The 18,166-nt window shown below is 34.8% G+C and overlaps 1 protein-coding gene across 1 annotated transcript; it reads left to right on the forward strand.

Annotated features, from left to right (window-relative positions):
• The first annotated feature begins 1,767 nt into the window (after positions 1–1,767).
• Positions 1,768–15,459, forward strand: LOC149214887 (zinc transporter 8-like). The gene is made up of 4 exons (XM_089389536.1): positions 1,768–1,881; positions 14,680–14,976; positions 15,067–15,216; positions 15,325–15,459. Exons 1-4 carry the CDS (start codon positions 1,768–1,770, stop codon positions 15,457–15,459), a joined length of 696 nt encoding a protein of 231 aa, XP_089245662.1.
• Positions 15,460–18,166: the final 2,707 nt, after the last annotated feature.

An 18,166-nucleotide genomic window follows, 5' to 3' on the forward strand; every position in this document is an offset into this window, starting at 1 on the left:
CATAATGGCTGTGATTTGACACAATCTTAGCCCTCTCCTTATACAACCCCCACATCCGAATAGAGGATTACAACCAGAGTGCAATTCTTCAACACTTGGACATCAATGTGTAAACTACAAAAGGAATGTTTCTGAGTGAGTGATCAAGAGGTAAAGGAAATAGTCTTTGGCTGGTTTTCTCAGTGTCCAAGTCGACACAACAAAGAAAGAATCATATTAATCTCCACTGTTGAACAATGTCTCAAAGGAATTTCTAAGAATTCTCCAATCTAAAAACAAATAAGTGTGAGAAAAGCTAACAGTTTTATAGAACAGACATATATGAGATTCCCTTTTAATTGTGAGTAAAACTACTGCAAGATGCAAATATCAACCTTACTCATCAATCACATAGGACATTCTCAATGCTGCAACCTAGCAAAATTGCAAACAAGTTGAATGTCAGAATGTGGTCTAGCAACAAGTTTAAGCGCTTGGAGAAGTGATGACCCAAATTTAAATCCGGGCAGCACATTCTCCATGTTGGCACTGTTGTTTACGCATATAAGAAGCCAGATGCAAGTCCTCGAGGACTTTGATAGAACAGACAATTCTCAGTTGCAGCTCCTAGACAAAGGTAGCGCTGATTGTAAAGAAGATGTTGCATGGAGATTCATACTCTCTTCCATCCAAAAATCGGGACATTTGATGTTAAATGCCCAAAAAATATCAGCAAACAGTTTTTCAAACACTGTAGGCACACAATTTGGGAAATTTTCCCCTGTTCCTATAGTCTGATTCTTCTAAGTTTTGGTCAATTTTACTCAAAATTTGGTAGATATTTGTTACAATTACATATTTGAGTTGTGTAACCTGCATAATGCAGGTGTTCAAAGATTGTCTCGGGTGCTCAATCCATTTATGGAATCAATAATATATTTTAAACAACCGAAGATGGCAATCTCACTCACAATTGTATCGCTAGAGTCTGGCCATAAAAGCTAAAATATTTGATGCTTTCATTTGGAGTTGATTACATCATTTAGATTTATTATGACCAGAATCTAATGTGAGTGTCAAATGTGTAGGATGGAGAAAGTAGACGTTATGTGTATTCGTAGCAAAGCCAAAATTCTAGGAACTGTAATTTGTGTGGGTGGAGCAATGGCTATGAGTTTCCTTCAAGGTCCTACACTAGCCCAACTCTGGCCTTTGTGGGGGACAATCAACATCAGTTTCCAACACTAATATAGTACACCTAGTGGAAACCATTCTACACGAGGGAGATTCAGGAAACCAGATTAGAGGTTGTATTTATCTTATCTCAGCAGTGATAATGTTATCCACTACCATGATATTGCAGGTCTCCCTACCACCTTCATATTAAATTTATACCCAATTATAACCCTTTTCTGTATTTATAAGTTTTAGAGCTCCCCACCCAATCAAATATATGATTATCATTTCATGTGCAGGTTGAGACATTGAAGAAGTTTCCAGCCACACTATCCCTTACATCAATTACTGTCATTCTAGGCTCCATCCAAAATGCTCTCCTAATAGCCATTCTTGATAGAGGCATCATTCCAACATCATGGATACTGGATAGGGCTGGATTTTGACTGTGGTCACTGCAGTAAGTCTACATACATGAATGATGTTCTTCCTCAATTTTCCCAACCATGAATAACTTAAATTTTTATTAGGTGGTGGTTAAGATGATTTGTGAAAGATTAATTCAATTTGGCAAGGAATCATATTCAATTCAATGGCATTTCCATTACAGTTATGGTGTTTGCAAAAATGAGAGCCAGTATTCGTTACAGTGTTCAGCTCAGTGTCTACCGTGTGCTCAGAAATTTTATCATCTATAGTTCTGGGAGACACGCTGCGTCTGGGAAGGTGTCTCTCATTCTGCCTACAAATTTACAAAATTAATTAACTAAAATGCTTGATTTTCCTGCAATGGAACAGTTTGATGTGCGTGATTCTTATATTCATTGGTCTCTACCATTTTCTGTGGGGAAAAAGCCAAGACGAGGCTACCCAGATCAAAATATCTTCTGACGAAGAAGCAGATATAGCCATAGCAATAGAAGGAGAAGAAAATCAACACCCACCTCCTGCTTCTGAACTAGTGGATGTGAAAACACCTTTACTACACTAACATTGTTCACATTTTGTTGAAAAATTGTAGTGTTTGTAATAAACAATTAGTCATTAACACAGTAGAACTTCTTCTGAAGTAGTGGATGTGAAAACACCTTTACTACACTAACATTCTTGACATTTTGTTGAAAAATTGCAATGTTTGTAATAAACATTTAGTCATTAAAACAGTAGAATCACTGAGAATTCCAACACTATAACACTATTGTGTATTATTCTCGGATGTTCAATGCTAACAAGATTCATAGGTAATGTGGTTACCTGACAGGTAATGTGGTTTCCAGGAGCTGTATCCTCAAAATTTCGATTAATTTGATCTTTCACACAGAATGTATGAATAAAATAGTGTGTTCTAAGAAACATCCGACAAAATAGTTCACCTAAAGGTGCTTGGCTCTACCGTAAGGGGTGTCTCCAATCGGGACCTTGTACAGAGCATGAAAAGGATCAGTTTTCTCCTGTGTTTTCACGACGCCGATTGGCTTTGCCTGAGCAGAAGCAGGGAATAACGCGAGGATTTCTGGAAGAAAATGAAGAAGAGTCGGCTTCGATGGTCATTTCCTTTGGTTTTACAGTCTATTTCACCAAAATGTGCAAAAAGGTTCTTGTGCTAGGAGTTTTATGCACAGTAAACGCCTGTCTGCCTAAAAAAATTTAGCATCAGTAGTTGGCCATTAGAAATCAAATACCTTATGCTCTGCTTTTCCAGACTAGAGAACATAAATTCCAAACAAAAGATTCAGGAAACTGTCTGAAATCTGTAACACCAAATAATATGAACTTAAACCCATTTAGATTAGGGAATTTAAGGAATCTCCTAGAGTCTTCAGCTCAGAAAAATTCAGTGGATAAGCACAAATTTCGAAAAATACCTATGGACATTCAGCTTCGAATTAAATTGAGACCTTTTGGAAATCTAGATCTGAGATGGATTCAGCAATGAATTTGTAACCATTAGACGAGTGTGCAAACAATTTTAGCGACTAATTTTCGGAGACAGATTCAGCAACGAATTTGTAACCATTAGACCAGTGGGCAAACTGTTTCAGCAACTAATTTTTTGTAACCATTCTAATCTAATGGTTGAAACCTTTGCAATCATCTAACATATAATCCTATGACATATAAAAATGACAGGTGGGCAAAGAGGGGAGTTGATTTCAGAGGGAAACGCCGTAAGGCGTAATAACCATAACCATAGGGTGCGAAGTAATTTAGCCTATTAAAATAGCTACTTTACCAAAATTGTGTAATTTATCCAATCATAAAAACTGTTAAGGGAGACAAATAGAAAAACTTGACAATAACTATTATTATTCAACAAAACATAGGCCTTCTTTCTCACTACCTTTGTACATTGAGAGCAGAGAATGTCTTCCCCCAGGGTGCCAATAGCTTTTCGAGAGAACTTGGCCATTGGTCCATAATTCTGATATTCGGCATAGAAAAGAGTCATTCTTGCTGCGATGGGTGACCGTCATATGCACGGAAGGTTGTGGAGGAATTTAGAACCGCAATTGGAAGAAGAGGATCGGTTGCAGGGCATCAACCCTAGGGTTCGATGAGTTTGCCAAAATAAGAATTCAATAATATTGTTCTTGATACATTTTCCACAGTCTGCCACACTTTGTGAACATCCGGATTGGAATTGAAATCCCTCGTATATTCTTTGGTTCCATCCACTCTACAGAGTTGGAAGACCAACCATGCTCAGTGAGCAGGGTCAGTCCCATCACTCTTTGTTATGGGATTCATCTCACTAGAATTTGATTTTAACTAACGGGGTGCACCAAAATTTTATTTAAGCTAACAGCGGTGCAGCGGAATGGAACAGTTGTCAAATACTGCGGCCAGCGACGCACCAGAATGGAACAATGGTCGAATATTGTTGCCACTTATAACGAAATTTTGTGCATGAAGACGGTTGGATTCATGCCCCACTAACCAAGGTCGGATCCATTGCCACTTGGTTAAAGCGGTTTGCAATTCAAATCAATTGCCTATCAGAATCTAATCATCTAACATGAAATCGAATGGCGCAAACATAAGACACGAGGGCAGCAAAGGAGTTGTTTTCACATAAGAACGCCTTACGGCGTAATTAAGTTGCATATCGGATTCGGGTTCTCAGCGATTTATAAACGAGAACCATCACAAAATTCCCAAGGTCAGGTGCGAACCCCGTGTCTTAATACATGTTAGTTAAATTTATGCACAATAAAAACACATAGTAAAATAGAGTAAATATAGTATTGTGTGGTAAGGTAAGAAAACTAAATTTTCAAAGTGTGAGCGAAAAAATACTATTTTGGATAGCGCAACAAAAGATTTTGGATTATACCTCATAAATACAATGAAACATTTACCCATAAAAAACAAACTTGAGAGTTAACTCCATTCACGAAAGGAGAATTGGAATTTTACTAAAATTTTATGCCCGCGGTATTTTGGATAGCGCAACAAAAGATTTTGGATTATACCTCATAAATACAATGAAACATTTACCAATAAAAAACAAACTCGAGAGTTAACTCCATTCACGAAAGGAGAATTGGAATTTTACTAAAATTTTATCCCCGCAGTTTTTTGTGCAGCAACTGAGTGTAAAACATAGTAACTAGCTATTTTACGTGCCCACCACCTTTTCCTCCACAATTTTCTTGAGGCTTGCTATCCTTCTTGAATACATAAAAAAAACTTGAGTCCTTTTCAACATCTTTCCTCTAATAAACAACACAACTATGTATTACAAAAACTAAACATACATTCATGTGTTAATTTTGACAAGCTTAAAATTTAGTTGAATTGTCATATGATACAAACCCTCTTTTTCTTTAAAGAAGAAATCTGAAGACATTTTATTGTCTTAATCAAGTACTTACTCATGTTCATCATTCCTTAAGAAACGAAAGACGCATGAAATTGATGCTCTCTGTAAAATATTAGTTGTTTTACATCAAGAAACTCATGTTTGTAAAGCGTAATCAGCGCACATTTTCTTAATGATGTAGGCTCAAACTTTTGAAAATTGTAAATATAAAGTGACTTATTCTGAATGCGAAGCTCATGGCCACGATTCCAATGACCAAAGATATAATCATTTGGAAGTCTGAGTAGTATATCAGAGAATCAGAACCATCAGAGGTTTTTGCATGCAATCATTTAGAAGTCTCGTCGATATTATGCTACGACTTCATATTATTTATAAATACCTTAGTTCGAAACGCGTCACAAATGAGATTCCATGTAATTTTCTTCGAAATTCTTTCTCTAACTTAATATGGATCACAGAAGCCTAAACTCAATTATTAAAACCATAATTAAATTTGGTATTGGATCCGACCCAATATCATTTATAAACCATAATTAAGTTTAGTATTGGATCTGGGCTATTGGGGATTTATAAACAAGAACCATCGCAAAGAAGTTTCTCTGGAATTTTCATCGTGTAACCGTCATATTGGGCAGTGGTCAGTGTTGTACGTATTAGCCACTGCTTCTTCAAAGCATAATCTTAGGTTGACGAATCTGCTATAGTGTCATCATGGGCTTAATTAAATAATGAAATATATAAATATAATTTAAGTTTTAATATTTTTTTTAGGATAGTTATATATATATGGTTTTGTAAAGTATAAATTATGTAATATATAAATAAATATAATTTAAATTTTAAATTGATTTTAACGATAGTTATATATATTTGATTATTATTTGGTGTTAAGCTTTATATACAAATTATAAAATGAGGGTATTTTATTTAATAGTTAGTTTTATTATTAATAATAAATTTTCTTTATGTTTTTTTTTTTGTAGGCTAAGGTGGTGCTCATTCTATTACTTCGATCAAAAAGACATTACAACAGTTCAGAAAACAGTAAATGCCTGCCCTCTAGGGGAAACCAGGTCATAATGCCATCTGAAATACTTGATGGCAGCCCAAAAAAAATAAATCCAAAATCTGATGGAGTTTGCTAAATAAACGATGCAATCCTGCATCTTGCTACGACTATTACAATAGCTACTGTCATGATGGGTATGCATTCTCCTATTTTTGACAGAAACAGAGCAAAAACTACAAAAATTATAACTAGTACCTAACATATCTCGAATTAGACATGATCCTTTGCAGGTTGCTGTAGCGCCTCTTCCACTTGATCCGTCTGGTCTCTGATAAGCATGTTCTGGATAACTTGCAATCCTCATCATAGCTTCCTCTTGTTTCAGCATGGCCACTCTCAGGAAACTTAGCTCCAAGCGGATGTCAGGGCTTCCTTTGGATAAGTTCACCATCTCCTTCGCCACCTGAAGCAGCGCTTTGGCCAGGATTTTCATCACCCAGTAGAGATGAAGGGACTGTTTGTAAAGAGACATTCGGCCTCTGGTTTGGCCCGGGTCGTGCAACATAAATTTTCTTTATGTTAAAAAACATTACTTAACAAATTATTTTAAAAAATATAATTAAGATAATAGGAAAAAGTGTATTGATAAAGAGAAGGTATATTTTAAATTAAAAATGGCAAAGAACCAATGTGTTTTGGTTTAATTAGTTGTTTAAAATTTTAATTTTGTATTGTGGTTTCATTTATAATAACTAATTTTGAATATTTCAATATTTTTTAAATAATTTAGAGTTTTGTGTAATGATTATTTAATATATTATGAGGCTAAATCCATCTTAACTCTTGATATATTAAGCTTCGAGGGGGATAAAATATTTATAGGTGAAAACTTCTTTTTTAAGTGAAAAAATGTGATGCAACCACCTCAGAATTAGATAGATCAAAAAATTAAAAATTATCTTATTCAAGGGTGAAACCTTTTTTACATTACATAAATGAAAAATTCTTGGATGATAAAAATGACAATACCTCATTTGTATATATAGGAGTCTAATGGGTCACACTATAATCACATCCTATATAACAATAATAATGCAAGGTCACAACAATAACAATAATGGCTTTCTATGGGGCACAACAATAACAATATGGAGGCTACGTGGACACACCAATAACAATAAGAGGGCTACACTAATAATAAAAATAAGGGACCTAGCATTTGCCTCTCCTTCAAAGAAGTATTGTCCTAAATGCTTGAGTAGTTTTGGCTACTTCCATATAAAATTATCATCCTCCCATGTGGAATCTTTAGCGGGTAAGTTCTTCCACTTAATGAGATACTCTGAAATTGATCAATTTTGTAGGTGTTGGGTTCTTGTTTTCATTACTTCTTTAGGCTCAAATATGATTTTTTTTTCTTCGTCAAGTTCTAGCAACATTGTTTGAACCAGAATCTTGTCACCGATAAGCTTTTTTAAGCATGAAACATGGAAAACTTGGTGTACTCGGGAAAATATAGGAAACTTGAATTTGTCTGTCATAGTACCAATCTTTTCCAACACCTTGGAAGGACCGTAGTTGTTGGGTGATAATTTATTATTCTTTTTAGATTTCTTGAGGGAAATTTGATTGTATGGTTCTAGCCATAAAAATATCCAATCGCCTACCTTAAAACTTCTTTCACTACGATGTTGATCAGCGTGTTGTTTCATTCGATTCTGCGCCAAAGTGAGGTTATCCTTTAAGAGTTGGAGAACTTATTGTTGATGCTCGATGCGATATTCCATTACTTGAACCTTTGAAATTTCTCTTAAAGATAATGTGATGGATGGTGGATGATATCCATAAAGTGCCATAAATGGGATCATTTTTGTTGCAGTATGGAAGGGAGTGTTATACCACCATTCAGCTAGATGTAACCACTTGACCCATTATTTTTTTCAATCATATATAAAGCAACGAAGATATTCTTCCAAACATTTGTTAATTGTCTCAGTTTTCCCATGAGATTGACGATGATAAGATGAGCTATGAGATAATTGAGTACCAAAACAAGAAAACAATTCCATGCAAAATTTTCCAATGAAAATGGGATCTCTATCACTTGCAATAATCTTTGGGTTTACATTAAGCTTTTGAATTGTTTCTATAAATACAATAGAAATTCTATTAGCTTTAAAAGCATGAGATAATGCAGAAAAGTGTGCATACTTGGTAATTCTATCAACTATCACCATGACGACACTCTTTCTTTCAGACTTGGGTAAACTTGTGATAAAATTCATTGAGCCCTCTTCCCAAAGCTGACTTGGAATGGCTAAAGGTTGTAATAGAACTGGGGTCTTAATTGTCTCAACACTAATTTTTGGCCAAAATAAACATTCTGCCACAAACTTCTAAATATCAGATTCAAGGCCCTCCCAAAAAAATTCCTTTTCGACCTTGTGGTAAGTTTTTAAAAATCTTGAGTGCCATCCTAATGGAGAGGTGTGCAATTCTGAAAGAATCTTTTGTTTGAGTCAAGAAATATTAGAAATATATAAGTGATATTTGTACCATAATGAATCATTTTTTGATCTAAATACATCACATTTGTTGGGATCTTGCTGCAAGTTTTGAATGATTGTCCACACCAAGTTCATCATTCTTCCATTCATCCCTTGCTTCTGTTATCCACTGTAATATCCCTCCGTGGATGTAATGAATTATTTAAGACAACATTGCATCAATGGGAATATTAGGAAAAGGTTATGGAAATACATGGATATGTTATGTAAATAAATAATTTGAATAAATAGATAAGCAAAAGGGGTCAAAAATACATGGGAATGAAACACCTAGAAACGGGATTCTTGCCAAGACAATAAAATATAGTCTCATAGGTAAATGAGATTGGATAGTTCTTTCATGATAAGAATTATAGATAAAATTATACATAAGATTAATTTATAGGAGAGAAAGGTACATTAAATTTCTTAGTTGGGGAAAATTGTTAAGCTTAGAAAAGCCTAAAAGCGCTGCAGGAGAGAAAGATGGTCTTTTATGGAAAAGCCTAGGCAAGTGGATAAAAAAGTTCCACATAAGAGGGACGCCACTAACGAAAAATTTATCACGAAAGAAAGGTATTAAATACCTACTAAAGAGATGAACATAGGTTGTTGATCCCTTGGCAAGGAAGACTTAGATCTTGGGTGAACTTGAGGAGCAGTTCTAGGTTGGGTGGAGAGCAGGGGTGGAATTTCCAAGTACCATTATTGTGGTTTTGGTTATAAATTAACTTCCTTCATTAGATAGGTTGAATGTAAACATTGTTTTTTTTCAAGTAGTATTCGTAATGTGAAATTAGCCATAGAGTAAATGGTCTCTGTAGAGATGTAGAGGTTTATCAGATATTGCTATAGTTGTTTAAAAGAGTAAACCAGTAAATTGATCTGTAATTTTGGAATATATGTTATCCATTCTTCTAAAATAAATATCTTTATGTATATGTCATGTTAAAAAGTCATCCTTTGGTTTCCAACACTTGACTTGGGTGTGTACGTGAAGCCCACAAACCATTATGTGGTTTATGACTTTGATAAGTGAAAGTATACTCGGGTGGATTTTTGGAATAGACTATGTATATAATTCAATTATAATAATGAATAGCGAACACAAAAGGCCGAGAGCATGCTATAAAGAAAAGGATAGGATGGTTTAGCACCTTACTTTATATATGAATCCTCTGTAACTTGTTAAAAGAGTTAGAGTTTGAAAATAGGGCTAATCATGTATAAGTTTGATTCCATTTATTTTATTGAAATATACGGGTGGTGTATGTTTGTTTTAAGAGAAAAAAAAGAGGTTAAGATTCTCCCCAACCCTTCGTATATTTGAGAGGGTAAACCTTCGAATTGATATCATGCAAGTAAATTCCAAAGTATTTTGTGCCTTCAACTTAGGTAAAGTATCTATCTACAGCTATGAATTTTGAATAAAGGAATTTGGGTGGTATAGAAGTGAGTCAATATGTTTCAGCAATAAGTCTACGGATGACTTATTTCTTGGGTATAACTAAGAAGAGAGTTTTATATAGATATATAGATATAGATAGATAGAAGACAATAAGTTAGTTTAAATATAAGAATTATGAATTCGAATATTTATTTGAAAATTAACTTGATCCCTATGGGTAATAGAGATGAGAGGGATGGAAATAATTATGGTTAATTAAAACAATGATTTGCAATATAAAGATAGAGTGAAGTAAATAGAGAAATTAGATTAGTAGCATCGAAATCATATAAACATTCTAATAACACATCTATCAAATTGATGAAATTTTTTGTTAAATAGAAAAACTACCCATTCGTGGTAGACATCATGAAACCCTGAAACAAACGAACTAGTATATATTATATATAAATAGTCCATAGAAAATTAATAAAGAGAAAAGAGAAAAGAGATGGTGTTAATAGAATCTGTGTAACAGAGTAATATAAGGACATAGCATTCATACCTTCATAAATAATATACTCGATGCTAATGATTTGAATAAATTGTTAGGGAAATACAAGAAGTAGAACAACCTATACACACATGTATTCACAATGAACACAATTTAAGTAACTGGAAATACATGTGGCTCATAATTCATATAGAATCGCTAACCACACAATATTACATATTAAATTATATTATTTTAGTGAAATAATCTGGTTGCATAGCCATAGTTCCAATTCTGGAAATACGTAATAAGTTACAATGATTCGACACCTAATTTTTTAGACATCCGGACTTCGAAGAAGTAAAATTCAAAAGAAAACTACCAGTAAATGGAAACTGCACTGAATTTATACAACGATTGATTTAAAAACCAAGAAGGTGTGACATAGTAGAACCGAGTAGATTCTCAACATAGAGGATCCTGGAACAAGTAAAGTTAACTCATATAAAAGCAGTCAACCACTGACCTAGAAAATAAGGCAAGGGGTTAGCTGAAGGTGAGTGACCAGAACTCTGTAAACTGGAACAGAGACACAGTAGCATGTGCACTTGCAAGTAACACAATAAATTGACCCGTCCAAATAAGGTCGAGAAAAGTAGTAGCCAATAGACGTAACTGAGTAAACTACCAAGATAATCATGTACCTTTACCTGAATTTTTGTGATGGCACTAGAATTTGTTTCCATGATATAAAAAAGGGAGAAAAAAATTTAGTTTTTTGGTAGGAAATCATAACCATTGGAGTTTAAAAAGAAAACTGCAATCTACTTGGGAGCAATAATCAGAGCACTACCTATAGTGTGAAGAAAACCCATAGGGGATTCCTTTGTTCCATGACTTGGCCCTCCTGGATACAAAAGCTCTCTATAAGGAAAAACGAAAAGAGTAGCAAATAAGGGTACCACCTCCATGAAACTTTTATGGGCATGAATAAAATCTGAAATACAAATGAGAAGTTCTATTCAAATGCTAGTGAAAAAAAATCAGAAGAGGAGTAAACAACAAATAAATAGTAGAACAATAAAGGAAAGGAAGGTGAAAGTATGCCATTACCTGATGAATCCTTAGAAAAGGAGAAGAATCATCCTGAATATATTATCACACCTGGGTAAGGAACTCGAACCCCAAGAAAACCAATTCAGAATGTCAAGTGATCCAACCACATTGGAGGACGCAATGGGATAGTTTGAAGCATTACATTATCTGTGTTATGTTGAATGAGTATTTTCACTCAATTGTAAATGTTAAGGTGAACCCTGTGGAGATAACACTATTACAGATTTCAAGCCACTAAGAGACGCACCAGGGAGATACATCCAAATTACCACTAGGAAAACATTTTGAGTGGTTCGTAGATAGGGGACTATACCATGTTAGGGTTTTGGAGGAGAATTCAGCACCGTTAGATGGATGTAGTAGATTCTTGTAGTTAATCCATGTGATTATATGTTTCTGGTGCCCACGATGTAAATACCATTTGGTGTCATAAGGATATGGGCTGGGGGTTACGGTGATCACATCAGGAAGTTAAGGTGAGTCCTTGTACATCTGAGGAGAGGTAAATAATGATTACGGTTAGAGGTTGGGCATTATGAATAGGGTTCAAGAGGAGAAAGGGTGATCGTTGGATGCCCTTGGAAAATCTCCACCCTTCACAGAACCGTAAGCCTGAACCTGCATGTAAATGCAGGTGTTTGGTGTACGAGGGGAAAATTGTGAGTGGGTGTTGAGTTCACGAGGCACTTTAAAATGTGCAACCCAGTTGTAAAACACTTTGGATAGTGATGATGTAATAAACTAAGACGAGGAAACATTTACATCACGACTTAAATCATAACTTCGCATCCTAGAAGAAGAATAAAATTGGAAATGATGTGACCTTTGAGTGTTGATAAGCTAGTAGTAAATATATATAGATCGGGGATTATCAATTTCATTTAAGTTAAAAGGGTATTATGTTAGAAAACAAAGGCCATACATACAACTCACTAATATGCCTAATTTTTAAACCAAGTTCTAACCTAATCCAAATAAGCCTTGTGATGATAAGGGTATAGTGATAATATAAATGTAAGTGCTAGAGGTAATATCACATGGATATTAACAATTGTTATAATATGTTTGAACCTTGATATATAATCGGACTTTGAATTAGATGTAAAAGTATAAAAAATTAAATAAATAAAAATTAGTAGGTTATGTTGAGGTACATGACAGATGGTATCAAATCTTAGGCTCAACTCTCCTGCCTAATGTGAACTATCATAATATGGAGTAAGAAAGACCACCTATAGCATCTATCATGGGTGATGATTGAAAGGGAAAATAATCCAAGTCTAAAATTATAGTCGACACACACATGGACAGATGCACATGGTTGCCAAAGAAGTTTTGTTTCCTAAATAGTGATAAAACAATGTCATAACTAGTAAGAATACCCTTTCGTAGTGAGAAAACCTGATAGATGGGATATGAAAAAGTATTTATTGGAATATAACAACTTATCCAAGCTTATGAAGGTGATTGGATAAGCCCTATTGAAGTTTGACTATAGTTCGATGTTTTCCTTTTGGAAGGGAGGTCCACGAGTTGACCATTACCTTAGTTTCAAAGTAGGTTTGAGAAGAGGCACCAATAATAGTGTTAAATTATTTTTTGGTGAAGTTACATTTGGCCTTCCTTAAGTCCTTACTATGAATGGAATCAGGAAAATGGGGTCCCTAAGATGAATATTTATTGAGAACCTCCTACAATCATAGGTTGGGTAAAAGGAACTGAAGGGATAGTAAACTTATATCTACACCTTATTCTAACAAAAAAAAAATTACTCATGGAATGCCTATTCTTTAACATATAATACCTTGGCAGAGAAGCTTTAAAAAGGTAGGATTTCAAATGTTAGCCAACATTGGATACATAATTAAATAGCAAAGAGGGTTTACTCAAGGTGAATCGTGACCCCTAATTGAAAAACTAAATAATATTTCTTTGAAGTGCTACAAAAATACATGACGTTGGAAGACACGGTGTATTAAACAACATATATTTTCATTTGGGTTGTAAAATCTAGTAAAAATACCTTTAATAAGTAATGAGCTAAGTATTGAGATATTAGGGTAAAGAGGGTTAGTTGGATTTCTATTGAAAACTAGTCTTATAAATAGAGGTTGGAGTTCAAATCTGTTTGATAAAATATTGTGGTGAAGTATTTTCTTCGAGAAGTATTGGTGATATATAACAATCATGAAAATGGGTTGATTAACTTATGTGAAAGAATAAGTAAATATGTGTTATATATGTTGATAAAATTATAAAACGGGTGTCTAAGAGAACTAAACACGTATGAAGGTACTCAAAGATATTACAAAATCAATGCAAAATCTATCAGCTTGATACTAAAATAACTAAATGGACCAGCGCATAACTCTTAAAGAATCCCTTCTTGAGAGTCAATTTGAAGGAAAAAGGTCATAAATTTTTTATGGGATTTGAACTTTTCATTGTGAATCAATTACAAACTTTCAAGATTGGAAGATAAATGAATTAAATTACTAGAGTATTCTAATTAAATGGAAAAGCTTTGAGACAGAATTGCAAATAATAGAACAAACCATGGAAGAGAATCTTTACACTTACTATATATACATAGACTGAAGATGTCGGGATTGGACAAAAACAATATTATTAATGTATTTTCATAAAGTATTGATCTTTTCACTACCGATTGACTACTACTAGTAGAACAACAAGGCAATTAAGATTTAAGAAATATTCTAGGCAATAAATTGAACTCAACTCAAAAGTTTTAAATAAAAGCCTATAGATGGGATCTTTTGAGAAGATCGTAGAGATAAATTTGAAAATATATGTACTTGTTTCCAATCACAAGGGAGATACATGCTAGACTGAGAGGAAGTTGATTCACACATATGCTAAATTATAGAAGTACAACCTTATTTCGTATATAAAACTTAAATGTGATAATCCTTATTATTTCTGATTGGTTGAGGATGTGTCTACTCATATGATATGATATACTCTCTATAAGAATAAGGTGAGTAGATCATTATTATTGAATATTAGGACTAGGGAAGCGTGTGTCATCGTTTGATATAAATAAATGTAACTATAAAAATTGTTGGACTTTTGACCAAAAGTGGATATGCCATGCTAAATTTATTTTACTTATAGTCTTGAGTAAAGCTGGAAAGTCAGGAATGCTTAAGTATGAATCCATGGGGCAACTTCCCCTTTGCTGGGTTTATAGCAATGATGGCCGCAGTTTGTACTCTCATGGTGGATGCTCTAGCCACTGGTTACTACGAGCGCTCCCACTTTAGAAATCAAAACAAAGGTAATGAGGGTACAGTTCTTGGTGATGGCAATGACCCAGAACATGAGAATCATGTTCATACACACTCACATGCTACACATGGGCACGCCCATGGATCCAATACTATAGATGAAGATTCCACTATTCGTTATCGTGTCATTGCGCAGGTAAAAATCTAAACTTCAAACTCTGAAGTATAGCTTTCAATAACTATATTATTAAATTTAACACCATGAATGGAACATGGTTAATATCAGGTGTTAGAGTTGGGTATTGTTGCTCACTCCGTTATTATTGGAATCTCATTGGGTGCATCTGAAAGTCCATGCACAATTAGGCCTTTAGTGGCAGCCTTATCATTTCACCAATTTTTTGAAGGAATGGGCCTTGGTGGATGCATCGTTCAGGTAATTTTTATCCCTTAAATCTTCAAAAATTCGACTAGTATAAAGCAGGAATATTTACATTGATAATAAGGTTGATTGATTGAAATTTGTGTTTTTTGAGTGGAGCAGGCGGGTTTCAAGAATAAGTCGGCAGCAGTTATCCTGATGACGTTCTTCTTTGCTGTGACAACGCCATTTGGTATTGCATTGGGAATTGGGATCTCATCAATTTACAATGGGACCAGCCCCCCCACTGCGCAATAGACGCAACGAAGGAGGGGATCCGCCCCCCCTCTAACCCCCTGGTTCACTACGTAGGTTAGTCATGGAAAGAATATAACACAACCCAACAGTTTTTGCAGCCCACTGTTCAGCAACCAAAAATCTCTGCTGACTATAAAAAGACAAATTTTGAGGTGTTGGCTAGGGATGTTCATCCCATTGATCAAGTAGAGTTCCAAAAGTAGGTTAGAGAAATTATTTACTCCACCCTTACAAGAAAGGCCATGGCTTCCCACAAGCTGCAGGATTCATTAGATAATGTGACAGCCCAATAAAAACTGGAAAAGGCCTCCTCACAGGCAAAAGATAACATGATAAAATCATTAGAGGAATTGGTCATTGAACTTGACCATGATCCAAGTGACATTAAGGCTATTGAACAGCTAATCAAGAAGAAGAATGAGGACATAGCAGCCTTCAAGAAACATCTTAAGCTTCCTCATTCACAGCACCCACAGACAAAGGAGGTCCTGGAAAGTCAGAGCAATCATGAAGAGATGATGGACTTACTACTGCAACTGAATGATCAGTTGAAGGAGATGGAAAAAGAACTGGATAGCTTGATACAACTCAAACAAGCTAGTCTTGATGATGCTCCTCCAACTGTCATTCCAGTAGTTACTAGTGTTGTACCTTCTACTTTGGCAGCATCCTTAGCTCCCACTGCTCCAATGGCCACTACACTATCAGCCTCTACACCAACTACATCAGCAATAGGATCAGAAAGAACAGGCTCTACAGGTGATGAAGCAAACAGGCTGGTCCAAGAAATGGAAGAAATGTCCATTCAGACCACGGAGATGAATAGAATTAAGGGAAAAAGTCACCATCCTGGAAACAGATTACAAATTGGCCCAAATCATACATAGAGAAGAATAGCAGAAGGCCACAAGGATGACTAAAAGAATCAAAAGCCTGGAGAAAGAACTAATACTGAATGAACTTCTAGGTCAGGCTAAGGAACAACTATGGGCCAATATCATTAACTCTGTCAGTGATATTTGACCATCCATCCAGGTCAATTTTAAACAAATTGAATTGATAAAGTAGACTACATAAGCCATTCAGAGAGTTAGAGTATAACTTGGAGATATGCCAGAGGAAGCTGCAAGAATCATCCACTTCCTCAACTCCAAGAACAAGTATGAACTGCAAGAATTAGAGATACCTAACAGGAGGATAAGTGTCAAACCATGCAACTAGCCATTGACAGGTTCATGGTTAAATTCAAAATTTTGAGGCAAAAGGGAGTACCAAATCCCTTAGTTATAAATGATAAGCTAATGACACAAGAAGATTACAATAAGAAGATTAGGGAAGTGGCCAAAGATTAGGTAAACACTTCATTCATGAAGGGCATACCAACAGGTAGAGTATTATACCAAACTTTTGAAAACATGTTTTACCTCCAGCATGAGGTAAAACACCTTTTTGTCAATAAGCCTACTTTTGCAAAATACACAGAGGCAGATGAAATTTATAGAAAGAGGCTCAATATCCAATTGCCAAATTTTGAGAATACACAATAAAAATATAAATGTACAGTAAAAAGTGAAAAAGCATAGTAAAAGGGTATTGATAGGACAGCAAGGTTAAAGAGTATCAGATGAAAGGTCATAAGTAAATATGACATCCAGTGTGAAGACCAAACAGCCAAGCAGCTTAAAGGGAAAAAGGATCAAAGACTAGAAGACAACAGAACCTAAATAACAGGGATAGCAAACAACAGTTCAACAGTTGTCTCTATCTTCTTGCATGAAGATATTTCCTTTTCCTAGATTAGTTTTCAATGCAATTTGAGATATTTTGTAAATTATTTTTGTATAAATACTTCATAATTCGAAGTATTGAGGGGTGGATTGTTATACATTTGTAGAGTTATTTTGATCTTAAACCTAAGGGTGATTGTACCAATTTTCAAGTCAACAGACTGGAGCAAGTAATTAAAAGATTGCACTATAGAATTCATGAGATGAGCTATTGCAGTGAAGTATCTTCTTTGTCTGATTTTGTTACTTTCTTATGTGTTTCATACACTTAAATTTTATTCAAATTTGAATGAATTAATTGGAAATATAACTCTGAAATTGTTTAATTGCACTCTGTTTTGCATAGTTAGTCATTTATATTTTTTCCTCTGATATCCGGATTTCAGAACCCTTAATTGCTCTCCCATCCCGATTGACCTCCTTCATTCTCTTCATAATCCAGCCTAAGGAACCCTTAGTTGCTCCCTGGATCTGATGAGAAACCATTTCACCGTCCGGCCTTTGAGATCTGTAGTAACTCACCTATCTTGCCTTGTAGACATCGTTTTTAAAGCTTGATCCAGTCGTATCTGTCTGACATTTGACCCCATAGCCCAATGGTAAAATAAAATTATTTTTCATCTAAGTAAGTGATCCCACCACCAAAATTCAAATCAAAAACTCTAGCAAAATCATAACTAGCCTAAAATCAATCAACTAAAACAAAGTTACATCATAAAGAGAGAGCCCTCTCTGAGATCATGAAGGCTAGATCCTAATATTCAAAGTGGGTTTGTGGTTACCTCTATCATTTCTTTTTCTAAACAAATTACAAGAAATTTTGGAGTGATAACATCATTGGCGACCATACTGGGGACTTTGACCCTCAGTCTTATAAGACTTTAAGGAAACCTTAAATTTAATCTTAAGCCCCTTAAGGT

This window comes from Pinus tabuliformis, chromosome 1_1 (assembly GCF_031772625.1).
Source record: "Pinus tabuliformis cultivar Carrire ecotype Pingquan chromosome 1_1, CPIR1, whole genome shotgun sequence".
Lineage (NCBI taxonomy): Eukaryota > Viridiplantae > Streptophyta > Pinopsida > Pinales > Pinaceae > Pinus > Pinus tabuliformis.

Excerpts from the sequence above, each read along its gene's own strand:
- LOC149214887 (XM_089389536.1), top strand. The coding sequence starts at position 1,768 with ATGGTGTTTGCAAAAATGAGAGCCAGTATTCGTTACAGTGTTCAGCTC. Across the intron at positions 1,882-14,679 it reads GACACGCTGCGTCTGGGAAG|CTGGAAAGTCAGGAATGCTT; the intron begins GTGTCTCTCATT and ends TCTTGAGTAAAG. Across the intron at positions 14,977-15,066 it reads GTTATCGTGTCATTGCGCAG|GTGTTAGAGTTGGGTATTGT; the intron begins GTAAAAATCTAA and ends GGTTAATATCAG.